This window comes from Thamnophis sirtalis, unplaced genomic scaffold (genome assembly GCF_051295495.1).
Source record: "Thamnophis sirtalis isolate CommonGarterSnake01/CBP01778 unplaced genomic scaffold, rThaSir2_p1.2 scaffold_8, whole genome shotgun sequence".
Lineage (NCBI taxonomy): Eukaryota > Metazoa > Chordata > Lepidosauria > Squamata > Natricidae > Thamnophis > Thamnophis sirtalis.
The window spans coordinates 18,693,820-18,710,873 of NW_028261388.1; the positions used below are offsets into that span (position 1 = coordinate 18,693,820).

Genomic DNA, 17,054 nt, shown 5'->3' on the forward strand with positions numbered 1-17,054 from the left:
AATCTGCAAAATAATTTTCCTTCTTTTCCTTTCTCTCTGTAAATTCTCTTTACAAAAAATATGTAGAGTATCTTCAGCAAATAACATATCCCATAACAGTTTATAATTGCATAAAGTTTTGAGGATCAAAGTCTGCTTTACTAGGTGTCCGGAATATAGTCCTAAAAATGGATATACATTCAGTTATGTTGAATTGATTACACAGAGATGGCATTTAATAAGAAACTTTGGTCTTCTTCTTTCCTGAAAAACTGAGTTATCGGTCCATTTCTCAGAAATTAGCTGAATACCAAATTCTTAGCATGTAATACAAAAATGTCTCTATCACTTCTAACCACTGTTAATGATCACTATCTCTTTACCATTTTGATTTCTTTTATAATTTCTCACCTTCCACTTACTATTTGTGTTTATGTGAATAGATTTGTATTATTTCTTCAGGCCTTTATTCAAATGAGATGGATTGTAACTTATAAATCCTCATAGAACAGTGGTTCTCAACCTGTGGGTCGGGACCCCTTTGGGGGTCGAGCGACCCTTTCACAGGGATCGCCTAAGACCATTGGAAAACACATATTTTTGAAAAAATATGGAAAACATAAAATAATTTTATGTTTAGGGGTCACCACAACATGAGGAACTGTATTAAAGAGTCGTGGCATTAGGAAGGTTGAGACCCACTGTCATAGAGTAACAAATACAACTGTCATTAAAGTGCCAGAAGATTCTTTTGTTCCTATATTACAAAAGACAGAGTAGAAATAGTCCTTGGGAAACAGGAATTTCTTAATACAATATATAGTTTCTAAAAGTTGTGATTTGTATTATTTTATATGCATTACAGTGTTAAAAGTGCTATGCGGGAAAAGAAAGAGGAAATCGGTTCAAGGAAAGAAAAGAGCATGATTTTCAAACCAAGTTCTAAGTTGGGCAGTCAGGAATTGCAGGAACCAGAAGCTTGGAACAAGCTCGCTATTTAATTTCAAATCAGACTTCCTAGAATTTTTTTCAGTAGTTTGTCAAGTTCATTTAGAAAGTTAGGGCAACATGAAATCAACATTCTTAAAAGAGAAAGTATTATTTAAGTCAAATTCATCGCGAGGGACTTTTTATATCGTATTTTTGTCAACAGTGAACACTTCTACAAATCTCCTTGGCTTGCTTAATTTGACAAGAGTAGTGTATAAAGAAGTATACTATATAAAGAAAAGAAAGTTGGACAAGTGAATTATTACTATGGATTTGACCTGTGACTCTTCAATATGTTTTATCTTCAGAATTACATTTAATGTTTTCTTTGATGGATAAAGTTCCTAATGGAATAGAGCCTATGTTAAAAGATTTAGAAGAGCATATTGTTAATGCTGGATTAGCAGATATGGTAGCAGCTGCAGAAACTATTACTACTGTAAGTGAGCATTTTCTATTTTTATCCCTTATCTCCTCTTAGAATGTTGGCTAGAAATACCAAGAATGTTTGGCAAAATAAAATCTTATATTGCTGAAATTAATGTGAAAAAAAATGAATGTTAAAGTCCACTAAATTAAATAGGAAAGTACTACAACTTCTTTAAAAATTAGAATGCAAAATCACAAAGGATTTCATGGTTTGGAAGCTGTGTTATCTGAATGAGACACTCTGACTTTCACCTCATATTGGAAAGCAGCCTATTTTATTTCTCTGGCTTGTTCTGAGAGCAACAAGCAGGAATCCTGACTTTGAAACATTTTGTTCTATTTGTCTTTTTTTTAAAAACTAACTATCACTTGAAAGCATCCTTGCTTGCAGGAGTAGCCAAGCTAACAATTGGAACATAGTCATTAAAGTGAAGATTGGATGTAATGCCTTACAGTGCTCTCCTTCCTTTGCTTAGATGTTCCTACTGTGAAGCCAACCGGTTGGCAGCTTCATCCAGTGATTCATCCAACATCAGTGTTGCCATCCATAAAGGAGGAGCAACCTTTGATTTTTACTGTTTGTTCTTATAAAACAATTATTGCATCTGAATTAGCTGCTTAAATAGAACATCAGGTAGTTGAAATTGATAGTTAAAGTGGAATGTAATGAAAAGACTTTTATTCAAGAAACATATTTTGTGGCAACTTCTTATGATTTTTTTCTATTGATAAAAAGAGACAGGTTAAAAAACTGATGAAGATAATTCTATGTTTTGAGACAGCATTTTTATTTTTAATTTGCCATCAAAATTGCTTTATTCTGACAGCTGTTTAGTCAAAAACCTTCACAGCTGGTGCAGCTAATTTAATGAAGTTAAAGTAAAAAATCTTTTCCTTACCCCCACAAATTTGGCTTAACATTCAGGCTGTCAAAGAGTCAACAAAAACTCTTAACACTATCGCGGTATCTTGCAACATCCTATGATTTTTAGGTATGTTTGGGTGTTCTATTCTAAATCTGGATGGGTGGCAATTTGAATTGGGTAATCTGGTAGAGTGAGCCTGGTTCATGCTGATGCCATGTGGAATCGTGGCTAAAGAAAACAAGAAAATTGAAAACAAGTGGAAGAATGTCCCTATTGGGTTGGCAGCTAGTAACTTTTCTGGAGGCTAACTTGCACAAAGTGTGATTTTATGAGATATAAACTAGACCACAAGAAATAACTTGTACCTTATTGTATTATTCATGGGCTCATGACTGCTATATCAGAAATGCAGTTGAAAAAGGGAGGGCGATTTCACTTGATTATGATTGCTTGCTTTTTTTCCCCTCCCATATTTTAATCTTTGTTTTGCTTTTCAATTTTAGGATTCTGAAAAATACGTAGAACAATTACTTACACTGTTTAATAGATTTAGCAAATTAGTTAAAGAAGCTTTTCAAGATGACCCAAGATTTCTTACTGCTAGAGATAAAGTAAGTCACCAGTTGGTTCTTGTTTCATTTTTTGATGATACATGTTTACATGTATTTAGTTTTTTAAAACAGTAAGTATTTAAAAAGCCAACACAGTTCTGGGCTACATAAACAGAGGGATAGAATCAAGATCACGTGAAGTGTTAATACCACTTTATAATGCCTTGGTAAGGCGACACTTATATGCATCCAGTTTTGGTTACCATGATGTAAAAACATGTTGAGACTCTAGAAAGAGGGCAGAGAAGAGCAACAAAGATGATTAGGGGACTGGTTGCAGGAACTGGGTATGTCTAGTTTAATGAAAAGAAGGACTAGGGGAGACATGATAGCAGTGTTGCAGTATCTCAGGGATTGCCACAAAGAAGAGGGAGTCAAAACTATTCTCCAAGGCACCTGATGATAGAGCAAGAAGCAATGGGTGGAAACTAATCAAGGAGAGAAGCAACTTAGAACTGAGGAGAAATTTCCTGACAGTTAGAACAATTAATCAGTGGAACAGCTTGCCTCCAGAAGTTGTGAATGCCCCAACACTGGTAGTCTTTAAGAAGATCTTGGATAGCCATCTGTTTGAAACGGTATAGGGTTTCCTGCCTAGCAGGGGGTTGAACTAGAAGACCTCCAAGGTCCCTTCCAACTCTGCTATTATATTGTATTGTAATTAGTCAAGATGTTTATGAAATCATACAAGTAAATTGCCAGAAATTGGGCTTTCTGTAGAGATTTAAGTATTAAGATAACTGCAAGATTTTATTTATATATTTGCATTGCTGTACTTGTAATCTTGCTTTAATAAGAAGATTCATCAGTATCTTCATGAAAATCATGAAGAATAATCACAGGGTAGAATTTAAAATAGCAACACTTCATATTTCCCAAAAAATGAGCAAATGCCTCTAGCATGACATAATATCTTACAACCGATAAATAGCATTTTAAAATATATTGATAGGCTAGAGAAAATGTCTGAAAATAATAATGAAATGTAATGCCTCCTAATCTGGCAACAGTACTTACAAAAATCATTTTGGAATATTTGTTGATTACAAACTAAATAAAAGTAAAGGTTCCTTCCAGGGATAAGACATGGCTAACTTTCTCCCAGCTAGGAAGTTAAGTAGAAACAGACCTTGTTAGCATGTGGATAAGACATTATCAGGGAGTCCCGCTGAGTCATTTTTGCCAAGGATCACAGAAGTAATAATATCACTGTATACTTTACTTCACCTTGAAGATCTAAAAATATAAACAGATTCCAGCAGGGCAACAAGATATAGATAAAACTTCTGAACCTGTGGGCTAATTTGGTGTATCCAGACTTACATCCATGTCCCTTCATTTTTTCTGTCTTCTTTCCCCCTTTCTCATGAACAGAAGTTTGAAGCAACAGTAAACTTCAAACTTCCCCTGAAAGTAGTGGTTCTTAGGGACGTTTTCTGTGTTTTGGCTGTTTTCCCAATGTGATACAGGAATTTGGTTCTTAAGAGTGATTGTTTTAAAATTAACATATTTTTGTTTTTAAAGACATACTTCGGTATGAAAAAAGTAGATTGAATGCCTGTATTTAATGCTTTATTTTTATTTTAGGCATATAAAGCAGTGGTTAATGATGCTACAATATTTAAACTTGAATTACCATTGAAACAGAAGGGGTAAGTAATCTGAATGAGTACTTGGCAATAATAGAATTTAATTTTTGTTTATATTTTGAATGGATATTTAGGATTGTCCTTGTTTTCTGTAATACTTGGGCAAACTTAACTTAGGCAATCTACAAACCTTGAAAAAAAGTGCACAAAAGCATGCACATAGTACTAAAGGTATCTCAGATACTCAGATATGTATATCTACCTATCTACTCCTAAAACACATTACATTAATACATTATTGTGCAGGTTTAATGCATTTCCAAACCCCGTTACTGATAATGTTGGTGATAACCATAAGATAATATTTTAAAAAAAGAAATATTTCTAGACATTTTTGCTTATTTACCTGGAACTATGCTTGTCATTTTGAAGCACATTAAATCGGTAATAGAAAATGACTTGACAATTCCTCTAGGATCTTACAATAGTTATGTTTTCATTTATTTAAAAAATTACACATTTATTTCTTTATGATTTTTGACAAATGTATATTGTCTTTTTATGTACACTGAGAGCATACGCACCAAAGACAAATTCCTTGTGTGTCCACTGGCCAATAAAGAATGCTATTCTATTCTATTCATTTCTCATGCAAATTGAACAACTTTTCTGTAGGTTCCCATATCTATTTTATTTTATATTTTTAATTATATGTAAAAAATAATATAGTCACTTTGAAATAAAAGAAATAAATTTATACAATGCAAACATGAAAATATTGATTGTTTTTACATAAGGCATTTCCCCTTTTTTGTTCATAAAATAATGAGTTTATATAATGGCATGAAACCAATGTTAGTGATTCTGTATAACTTTTGGCTACTATTTTTTCCTTAGTGTTGGATTGAAGACACAACCAGAATCCAAATGTCCAGAGTTACTTGCAAATTATTGTGATATGTTATTAAGAAAAACACCACTAAGCAAAAAATTAACCTCTGAAGAAATTGAAGCAAAACTTAAAGAAGTGGTATGTTCTTTTTTGTTTCTAGTTTTTTATTTGAGAGAAATAAATGTGAAGGTTGGGTAATTTCTCCTTAATGTCTTTCTGCCTTTCTGCTCTCAAAACTATCAGAACATAGTACTTTTTCTCTAAATCTGAGTTAATAGCACTGAGAGGTCAGTTATGATTAAAAGTGACGTGTTGATTTAGTCCTTAAAATAGTTGCTGATGAGGGCAAGGTGTCATCCATGATATAGCTAATGGTTATACATCATTAGTAATGCAGTCCCTATACTCTTGAGCACTGAAAAGATTCTACTGATTGTATGATATTCCCCTAAAATGTAAGTTTAAGATTGTGATTGAAATCTTCACTGGATTTAAGTGAAACTTTCAATCCATTAGTTGTTGCCAAATTTTACTTCAAAAGTAAATTTCTAAATAAGTAATATTTCCTTCTTCTTGATATTGTTGACATTCTGTTCCTCCCTGGAGAGAGAGGGAAAGGGAGAGAGGAAGCCTGCTATATCTACAATTAAATTTCATCTTAGGATATTGCACGTTTTAGGTTGGAAAGATGCTTTAGCAAATGGCCATCTTTCAAAAATGAAACTATCTCAACATATTTTATTTAAAGCTATGCTCTTTTTAAAATGTGATACAATAAAGGTTGTTTTATTTAAATCTTTTTGAAATCAGATGACATAGATTTTTAATTATCTATCTGATTATAGTAGGAGTTTGGTCCTATCAAACTAGTGGAGTTTCAGTATATTAATATAAACTAATTTGCACCTTGGAACATTTCCTATCACTGATTAGTGATCACAATCCTTATTGGCAACTAGCAATCATGTTTCATTTTGGGGCTGTTCATATTCAAACATTTTAAGCAGCGGATAAGGTATACTGCCTTATGATCACAAACATATTTTTGCTATTTTTAAATATGAACAAAAGGCAGTATTATGGATGCATCAGTATAAATGAAGTGATATATATGGTGACTGAATATGTTGATACATATAGGAATTTTTGAAGGGTGGTAAAATATATTCTGGAAATGCTGTTCTGCAACAGGAGTAAATACTAATAGCAATCATAAAAATATGTATAATGCTTTTTAAAAACAGCTATTGGTACTCAAGTATGTACAGAACAAAGATGTTTTTATGCGATACCACAAAGCTCATTTAACAAGGCGTCTTATATTGGATATATCAGCAGACAGCGAAATAGAAGAGAACATGGTTGAATGGCTGCGAGTAAGTTCATCACTTCTATTGTCTACTCTTTTCTTTAGAAAGCATAGTTTTTAATTTAAGATCACACAAACTGTAAATTATTGAATTTTACATTATCTGTAGCCTGGTCTTTAGTTTAATGTGAGCAAACTTTTTATTCAATTTTTTAAAAAGTAAAAATTGAACTTAGAACTTTGTATGTTAAGGTACCAACAATGATTTAACAAAGATTTATATAAACAAAATAGCTAGTTGGTCTGTAGTTTGAACCCAACCTCTTTTGCTCCCCCCCCCGCCCCTCCCCATGCATGAATGTGAAGAACTGATTAATTTTTCCACTTTAGTACATTTTATGTGGGAAATAAGTTGTTCTTATGTTAGTACGTGGATATTGCTAGTTGTAATACCTACTCGGAGCTGTACAAAACCACTTGGGCTTTGTTATGGTTCAAGAGGCTGGTTTGAAGGGCCACTTCACTTGCTTTGCAAAAAGTCTTTGAAATGATTTTGCATGGGCCTAATAGTTAACTAAAAAGATCAGTAGTAAGTTTTTACTGTATTTAAATCATATAGTTATTGCTTCAATCCTCCCTCTGTGCAGGAAGTGGGTATGCCAGCAGATTATGTAAATAAATTGGCAAGGATGTTTCAGGATATTAAGGTATCTGAAGATCTCAATCAGGCCTTCAAGGAAATGCACAAAAATAATAAACTGGCCCTCCCAGGTACTTTTTATACTTGTTACTTTTTAAAATTCTCAGTGTTCTAGTAAGCCAAGATTATTTATATTTGTTTATCCTGGTTTTTTTTGTTAATAAATAAATTGGATAACTATAATACAAAATTGTGCATTCAGTTTCTTTGACTTCATACATTGGTTGATAGTTTTAGTGTTACTTGGCTGAGCTTTCTGTTTTTGTTTTCTGTACAGCTGATTCTGTGAATATTAAAATATTAAATGCTGGGGCTTGGTCCAGAAGTTCTGAAAAAGTTTTTGTATCACTGCCAACGGAATTAGAAGACCTTATCCCCGAGGTTGAAGAGTTCTACAAAAAGAACCACAGTGGCAGGAAGCTTCACTGGCATCATTTAATGTCCAATGGAATTGTAAGTATGTCACTTGCTTGCATTTTGTATTTCTGTTCGGTTTTGGCATCCTGAAAGTATGAGTGTATTTAAGCTCACTTGCTAATTTTTGGTCATTAACAGATAACTTTCAAGAATGAAGTTGGCCAGTATGACTTGGAGGTTACTACGTTTCAATTGGCTGTGCTTTTTGCATGGAATCAAAGACCCCGAGAAAAAATTAGCTTTGAAAACCTTAAACTAGCAACAGAACTTCCAGATGCTGAGCTTAGGAGAACTTTATGGGTAAGTCTTCAGCTCTTCAATAATATGATAATAGCATTGTGGGAACATGCATATTAATGTGAGAAACAAAGAACAAGTCTTAACCTTTTCTACTTTTAAAATAAAATCTGTCTTTGAAAGTAGGCTTGCTGATATCGTTATTATCAGATTACATTTCAGAATGATCAAATGTAATACTTAAGGCTTTTCTTTAACATCTGATTACGGTAACTAAAATTTCTAGCTTTTGCTTATGGAATTAAAAGAATTTTGTCAATGAAGTCATGACAAAATTTGATCTCTATGTTTGATCTAAGATCTGATTTTCATGGTCTTTTTTCTCTCCTAATTTACAGTCTCTTGTCGCATTTCCAAAGTTGAAACGTCAAGTTTTGCTGTATGAACCTCTAGTCAATTCACCCAAAGACTTTACAGAGGGAACTCTCTTCTCAGTGAACCAGGAGTTCAGCTTAATGTAAGAAGTGATAACTGGCTTACTCACAAATGTTTTATAGATATCCAAAGATAACTTTTAATATTGAATGATTCAACTGCTCTTAAAGTTGAACTTTGCGATATCATTAGAATTAAGCTACATTTTTTTACAGTTTAAAATTGTAAGAGTTAAATGTTTTGATATATCTATATTCAGTTTTAGAAATACAAATCTTTCCTTTTTCCTGATATTTCCATTTATTAAAACTATTATATTGACTGAAGACTGGAATTTAAATATTCTTTAAATTCTTTTAAATCAAACAAACATTTAAATTTTTCCTTGTTTTCGTCGCTTAAGTATTCCAGTAATGCACTCAATATTATCCTGTGGATTGCCTTCCCTGGGCCATAATCTTCTGCTTCTGAGAAAGTTATTCTTAGCCCACTAGAACTTTTAAAATAGTACTGTAGATAAAAATTCTTAGTGATTGCAATTGAATTGAATTGAATTGTGTTCCCGTGGCTGCTGCAATGGCCAGAACTTTGAGGAAAAGTTGTAAATCCCTTGGTTTAATGCCATCATAACATCATAATAATCCATATAGTCTCTGCATGGATTATTGTTAGCATATGAATACTGAAAAATGTGACATACTACGCACAGTATAGTTTATATTAGATGGACATCCATATAGTAGCAGTGGGTTTTTTTTATGTTTCTAAGGTAGAATAGCAGGACTCCTGAGTTCAGTTTGAATTCTGAAATTACATGGCATAACCATGCAGAATTCTTGGTAACAAGGCAGAACAATTCTTTTGATACGTTTTCTTCCAGCTCCGATATTTTCCGAGAGTCTCTTATCCAAATACTAACCAGGCTTGGCTCTCTTAACTGCCAAATGTAAATCGTAATAGAGAGACTGTGCAGAGAAGAGATAGGCCAGGTAAACAGACTTAGTTGTTCCCATGCACATGCCACATCCTCTGCTGACATTAAGGACAATGTAGTCATCTGTGCAACCAAAATCATTTTGTATGAAGTTTGCACATAAATTGTTGTTTATATTGCCTTGTGGAGATGGCCTTGTACCTAGTTAAGAGTTCTCATTAAAGGTAGGTCAGATGGCGTGGAATAATATAATTAAAAGTACTAAGTACTAAATCCAGCAATTCTCAGCTTGAAGTTTATTTTTGTGATAAACTATTTTTTAACTTCAGTTCTCTTTCATATATTGTGTTGAGATTGTGTTGTAACAAAAGTTTTTTAGGCAATATGCAATATTTGCAATTAGATTATACTGTTATGAAGAAATCAGAATAATATGAGTAAAGCACTTAAATATTAAGCATTTGTAATATTGATTATAGTGTTAGAGCACATTATTTTGTTAGTAAATATTAATTTCCTGTTTTGTGCTTTCAGCCATAATAATGTATAAATATAAAACAGTTAAATCTTTGCGAGCAAAATATTAACAAATCACGAAAAGCCATTAAATATTCAAGTAAATGGAAAAAACAGGATTGCTTTCCTAAAAATCATTGGAAATTGTATACGGATACAATTCCCAATGTCTGTATTCAGTTTCAAATCTCTGTAGTCCAAGTAGCTGTGTCTCTCAAATCGTCAATAACATTCACTGATTAAAACTAACCTATATATGTTTATTCTTTTTTTACATTTCCTGTTTGGTTTTTTCAGAAAAAATGCTAAAGTTCAAAAAAGAGGTAAAATAAACCTTATTGGTAGACTGCAGTTAACAACAGAGAGAATGAGAGAAGAAGAGAATGAAGGGATAGTCCAGTTAAGAATATTACGAACCCAGGTATGTTAACTGATCATAGGTTGTTGCTTTGTGTAATTCTGGAACCTAAGAGATATAATATACAATTATGGTTATGCTGTTCAAAAAGTAGTATTTTGATACTTGACAAACCCCCCCCCCCTTTCCTTCACATTATGTAAGTAGATGAAAAGTAGAATTGATGCTATAGGCGCGTGATGGCACGTGTGCTGGAAGTCGCACACCGAGCCATCTCTCCAGGCATGCCAGCCATCACCCGTTGCTCTTCTGGGTTCTGTCGCACACATGCACGCCGTCCAGCTGTTCTTCACGCATCGGGAGTGGTGGAAACCGGAAGAGCAGCTCCCTGTCCTGCATGCTCGTGCCAGGAAACTAAGCTTCCAGTTTCCAGGGTGCACATGCGCACCAGCCAGCTGGTCTTTGTGCGTGCATGTGCACCAGAAACCGGAAGACCAGGTGATGTGCGCACATGCACATGTAGAAACTGTAAGCTTTGCTTCCTGGCGCACACATACACGCCAGAGAATTGCTCTTCCAGTTTCCAGTGCTCCCACGTGTAAGCTTAGCTTAAATGTGGGAGCACCGGAAAGGTTCAACAACACTGGTATAGGCTGTGGAGATTCATACATTCAACTGTCTCACTTTGTCATCAGAAGGGTTTCACAAAACAAGCAGGTGAAAAATAGTTTTTCTGCTAAGTTACAAGACACAAACTGAAAACCAGAAACTTCAAGGAAGAGAGTTTGAGTAGATTTCAGTATATACAGTGCAAAAAAGAAAGAGTAGCAAGAAATCCAGGTTGATCTTTTAATACTTCCACTTAAAATTTCTTAGTTGATAGGTCCAACAATGAAGATTTGGGAGCCATTTCCAAGGTGCATTGCATGCTAAAGTTTACCAACTTCCACATTACTAGGCACATACTACCCAGATGACATTATAAAGGTGTTACTAACAAGTGCCCATTAGTAGAATCTGGCATGAGGGGATTATAAATAAGTATAAATTTGTAAATTAGAAAAAAACATAAAATATAAGTTTCTTGGTTTTGAGGGGTGTGTTTGTATGTATGTCATGGGGAGGAATACATTGTCCATCAAGCTGATAGTCATCAGCCTGTAACTGGCTCTGCAGTGCCATATGGATATTCTAGATCACTTTGTAGCTTGCAAACTATAACTTAGTTTCCAGTTTATTGGTATTTGTATGCCGCCCACTCCCAAGGGACTCAGGTTTGCCTCCAGCTGTCCTAATCACAACTCTGAGTGCTCTACTTCTTTCTGTGATCCTTCTATCCCAAGGCTGTCAAACTCAAGTTTCATTGAGGGCCGCATCAGAGTTGTGTTTGATCTTGGGGGGCTGGGGTAGGTGTGGCCAGCTTAATGTCACTCAGGTTAGCACCTGTGGTGGCCTGAGCACTCTGTCAGCAAAAACGGGCTCCCGATTCCAGTTTTTGGCTGCAACATCCTTCTGCAACCCTCTGCCAGTGGAAACGGTGTGCAGCCCTCCCGAGCTCCTTTTACACTGGCAGACAGTTGCAGGAGGCTGTTGCAGCCAAAAAAAAATGGAGCTTGGGAGCCCATTTTCGCTGGCAGAGGCACTGCGGGTTGACCTTCACTGTTTCCAGGGTGGCCCCGCAGAAAACAGTTCTAAGCACACTGCAGGCTGGATCCGGGCTGCGGGCCTTGAGTTTGACACCCCTGTTCTATGCCATTTTGCCTGTATGTTGGATCATAAATAATACTGTCCCACACTTACAGAGATTAACTAAACCTTCCCTCAGATTGGCACTTTCTAGGTGTGTTGAGAGTGCACCTGCCAGAATTCCCAAACCCTGTGAGTGCTAAGTTGTAAATGTAGAGGACAAGGAAAATGACCTTAACAGAAATATACAGGCCATGTTGCCTTGACCAGAGAGTCTACATGTATTTTTAACAAAGTCAGTTCCTTACTCTATATTGGAATAGCTAGTAAGACCAAATGAAAATTGTCTTCTACATTCGCTCACTAGAATATAACCTGCTTTTTCAGGTTATGCTATATCCATTTAGCTGTTTCCTAGATAACTGATAATATTGCTAAAATAAATCCTAGGCCCATGATGGCAAACCTATGGCACGCATGCCAGAGGTGGCACGCAGAGTCTTCTCTGTAGGCATGTGTGCCGTCACCAGCTGCTCTTCTGGTTTAAAACACAGGGCATTTGGGGGGCCTTTTTTGGGCTGTTTTTCAAACTATTTTCAGACCTGAAATTGGCCCCCAAAATAGCCTGAAAATGGCCTGAAAAATGCCCCCCAAATGGCCAAAAAACCAGGCATGCATGCACCGGCTAGCTGGTATTCGGGTTTCCGACACTCCGGCGTGCACATATGCATGCGAATACACAGGCATTTCGGTTTGGGCACTCGGTGCCAAAAAGGTTTGCCATCACTGTCCTAGGCAATCAGGCTGGTGAGTATGTATGTAAAGAGGTTCCTTTATCTAAGCTTGTCTGACCTTCCCAGTTACTAAAACAAACTCTTCTAGTTGACAGAAAACTAACACAGTGACCTAAACAGATGCTTGTGCAATTGTGTATATGGTATCTCTTTCAACTTGTTCGCTACATCCACTTTGCTTATCTTGGACAAATATATCCAAAGTGCAATTTTCCCTTTTTCTCTTTCTTTTTTTAGGAGGCTATCATCCAAATAATGAAAATGCGGAAGAAAATTACTAATGCTCAACTTCAGACTGAATTAGTAGAGATATTAAAAAATATGTTCTTGCCACAGAAGAAAATGATAAAAGAGCAAATTGAATGGCTTATAGAACACAAATATATCCGAAGAGATGAATCTGATATCAATACGTTTATATACATGGCATAGCTTAAGGATTTACTGGAAAAGGCCAAGAAATGTGCATTGGGAGTGGTTTGGGCAGAAAAAAATATACAAGAAGACTGTGCTGTAAAAGGACTTGACCTGCATTACTTACTCAAATTCCTGCCTTACCTTACCAGAGGACTTCATTTTGTCAATCTCTCTCTCTCCTTTTTTTTTCCAGTTAGCATGATGGTGTTCCCCTCATCTTGTGCACATTTTTAACAGCATGCTGGTTTTGTGGGGAAACAACATTCACAGAGAGCCCATTGTGAGAATGTTAGGATTTGATTTGCACCTGGAAGAGAACAAAATCTGGGATTTTTATATTACAGAACTTGCACAAAGAAAAAAAAATTCAGATATTCACGCACTGAAAAACTTGCTAGTTTTCATTTTCACATAAAAAAGAGAGAAGCAAATAGATTAGATGTAGCACTTCACACTTTGTGTTTTGGAACAACTGCCTAAATGTACTGTCCTCCTTTTGATCTCTTCCCCATGTATAATATCTGAACAACACACAAATGCATCACATCTATAGATACATATTTATCTGTTAGCTTAAACAAGTGTTTCAGTATGAAAATTGGATTGGAATACTGGGATGCTAGTAATCCTAACAGGATATATTACATATGTCACATAGTTTGCTTCAATCTCCCCCCCCCTCCTTTTTTTAATATTCACTTTATTCATCGAAAGATGTGTTTGTAGTGGAAAAAAATATTAAATGTATTTGTTATACATTTAATATTGATATTCACTATTTAGTATGCTTTCAGAAAAGTAATGCATTAAACATAACCAGTACACAGTTCCCTCAAAATTGTTACATTTTGACAATTCTTATATATACCTTTATTTATTTGAAAATAACTAAACGTATGTTTTTACACGTAATCATACTCTGAAAAAAAAAGTGTGGAAGAAGGCATGTCTTTTTGTCCAGTTTGACCAGATAACAGATTGATCAATTGCATAGGCTGTTCACTTACTCTACCAACAACAGTCGTACCATAGCCCCATAAGTTTAGTGGGATGTATCAAACCCACCACTAGTTGAAGGCCCTTTTCTCCGTTCCTTAAAATTAATCTGCCTCAGATTTAAGTGAAGAAACAAATACTAAGGCTGTGAAATATAGTTTAATCTATAGAGGGCAAAAAGAGTACAGAATTTCAGATTAAAATAAATGCTAGTAAAGGACTCCCAAGTTTTTAGCTTCTCTAAATGATTTCCTACTGTGCCATATTGCTAGCCCCTCTTTGCAAAGCTACATTTGAAATTTCAGCAATGCATACGAGTTTTGTCATCTTTCAGTTGTTACATTAGACTATGGCTGCTAATTGGTAGAAAAGTAAGATCAAGACAGCGTAATTGTGGGCCAAATGAATTTAGCAGTGCCAGGAATATAATCCAGTGGAAATGGAAATCAGTTCAGGCTGTAAGGTTTTCTTTTTCTGATTTCTCGTCTGTACTCCCTTGTATACAATCTTCCTAAGTAAATTCTTAAAAAGTGCATGATATGTCCACAGGGGAAGGAAAATTCGTCCCATCCTCCAAATTGGAAACTGAACTTTGAATTCTGCCTCAAAACCTTGCACTGATGCACACATGCAGATTATAACTTCCACCTGTAATGAATGTCCCAGGGTTAGGTTGAGAGAACCCTACCATATTGCAGTGGAGAATTGCAGACATTCGTGGTTATGAAAAAAGCAAGTAAATGAAGACAGGGTGCTGACCTGAAGTTTCATCTTCTGTATTTATGTGCATTTTTTATTACTTGTAGAACAGAGATTAATATTTTTTAAAGCGCTGCAAATTTAACATAGGATTGTTAAAAATCTCAATTTCAAAATGTTGTGAATAAAAGTCAGAAAAAAGTTGTATATATTATCCAACATTCAATATATGCTAAAGGAAAAAAAAACTAAAATTGATTTACCAAGAAGTCTTTTGTACATGCTACAAGATTTCCAAAACTGCATTTGATTTGGAAATAAAGTTAGAAATGGGTAGAAAAAGACAAAAAGTTTTTTTTAGAAAGTATGTACATATTTCTAAAATTCTTTGGTAGAGTCCTTTTGACTTTGCTTCCTGTTACTTTGGCTGTGAAAGGAGCAGGCATGTGGCATTGAATATCCAACCAGCCCTAAACCTCATATTTAATGACATCCAAATGCTAGCAATCTGACTTTCAGAATGATTTCATTTCTTAGCAGGGCAAGTCTTTTAAAAGTTACATTTTGTATCTGACTTCTAACTTCCTTTAGGTTTAATGAATAGCTCTTCAGAATTACCTCTCTCTGCACTTCCTTTTGCCTCTTGGAAACAGAGATAACTGATGCAGTGTAAGAGATATTTTTTGAAGGGAAAATTGCTAGGCACCCCAGGTACATATGGAATAGTTTTTGGAGCACTCGTGTGCCTGGATGTTGCTAATGGAAGACTGTCCTTATTTACATTAAAAATATTCATTACTTGTGTCTTACCTTTTATACCCATTTCATTCATAATTTAAGTGAGTTCAAAGCCAGAAAATATAACGAACAATATGCTATAAATCCTAGTTTCAGTACTTAATACAAATTGGAATACATGCCATGTGAAACATGATTCAAAACTCACACCAGCAATTTTCTTCCAGCTGCAGCATCACATTTAGCATTTCTGCTCGGACACTTTCAACAAGATGCCCTTAAGGCGAACTTTGTTGTGAAGGTAGCTATCTATGGCTTAAAAAATATACGCAAAAGTGTGGATACTTTCACATCTAAAAGTAATGAAATAGTCCTTGCAATATGGCACTTTTCAAGCTGATTTTTTTAGCTTTGGATTATTATTTTTGTTCCCGCCAAAGACCTAGAATAAAGAGGTGCTGCTTCTAGGGGGGGAAATGTTGCCACAAGCATTGCCACTGTGGTTTGTATTAGGTTATATTCTAAATGTGAAAAAATATTCTATGAAAAATAATGTGAGTTGCATTGATATAATTATACTTACAAAATGTTTTGTCACAACTAATGAGGTTCATACTCTACTTCGAAGTCTTCCATTTTTTCCTTAATCCCATTGATGTCTTCGTGTACTATATTCATTTATTGTTTTTCTTGGGAGCATAGTATAGTTACATTTAAGTTTTAGTGGTGGTTCTTTCCCCTTTCCCTGTTTTTTTAAAGGAAACATGACCTGAGTAATCATAAACTTTGGATTTTATTCGCATTATGGTATCAGTTGTGGAAGGTACACATAAAAATACAGAGGGGAGAATTTTGATAGGTTCATGGACAAATTTTGGTATCTTGAGTGCAAAATTATTTTCATGGAACTAGTTGGAATGCTGTGTTTGTAAATTCAAGGTTCTACGTGTGAAATAAAACAGTACTCAAGAACATTTCTGTTAATAGACTATATGTAGCCTGGAGTGCAGCGCAAACTTGAGTTTCCAAGGTTGTAATATCTATCTACATATGGTAATTTACAGTTTGAATGTATGCCACTACATATGAGACAATGCTGTACAATTTTGACTGGTAGCAGTTTCTTCTTGTATGGCAGTCTGGCTGAACTATTTTGATGTACTGCTTAATTTTTGGATTTTATTTTTTAAGTTGTATAATTTATTTTCATGCAAATAAAATGTAATATAAAATATTCTAAAAACAGTATCATTACTTTTTTGTTCTAAGGATTTCTTGCATTTATAAGTCTACCCCACATCAATAACCATATTAACCAAGATCTGAAAATGGCTTCCTCAGCTCTTTCCATGTTTTGTAGGATTGGGACCTACTTGATTAATCCTTTAGTACCAATTTTGTTTGCATGATATGCTAAATCATGGTTAAGTAAACTGATTAATCTAATTTTCCAGGTGCACAC

At 34.9% G+C, this 17,054-nt stretch overlaps 1 protein-coding gene across 1 annotated transcript in view; it reads left to right on the plus strand.

The window, feature by feature from the left end:
• Positions 1–16,835, plus strand: part of CUL5 (cullin 5) — a 32,640-nt gene extending 15,805 nt beyond the window's left edge. The window contains exons 9-19 of the mRNA XM_087721180.1: positions 1,278–1,408; positions 2,768–2,875; positions 4,463–4,527; positions 5,362–5,494; positions 6,601–6,732; positions 7,313–7,436; positions 7,643–7,818; positions 7,921–8,082; positions 8,418–8,536; positions 10,202–10,325; positions 12,980–16,835. Of these exons, the coding sequence (XP_087577306.1) occupies positions 1,278–1,408; positions 2,768–2,875; positions 4,463–4,527; positions 5,362–5,494; positions 6,601–6,732; positions 7,313–7,436; positions 7,643–7,818; positions 7,921–8,082; positions 8,418–8,536; positions 10,202–10,325; positions 12,980–13,174 (1,469 nt within the window). The 3' untranslated portion in view covers positions 13,175–16,835. The remainder of the gene's footprint in view (positions 1–1,277; positions 1,409–2,767; positions 2,876–4,462; positions 4,528–5,361; positions 5,495–6,600; positions 6,733–7,312; positions 7,437–7,642; positions 7,819–7,920; positions 8,083–8,417; positions 8,537–10,201; positions 10,326–12,979) is intronic.
• Positions 16,836–17,054: the final 219 nt, after the last annotated feature.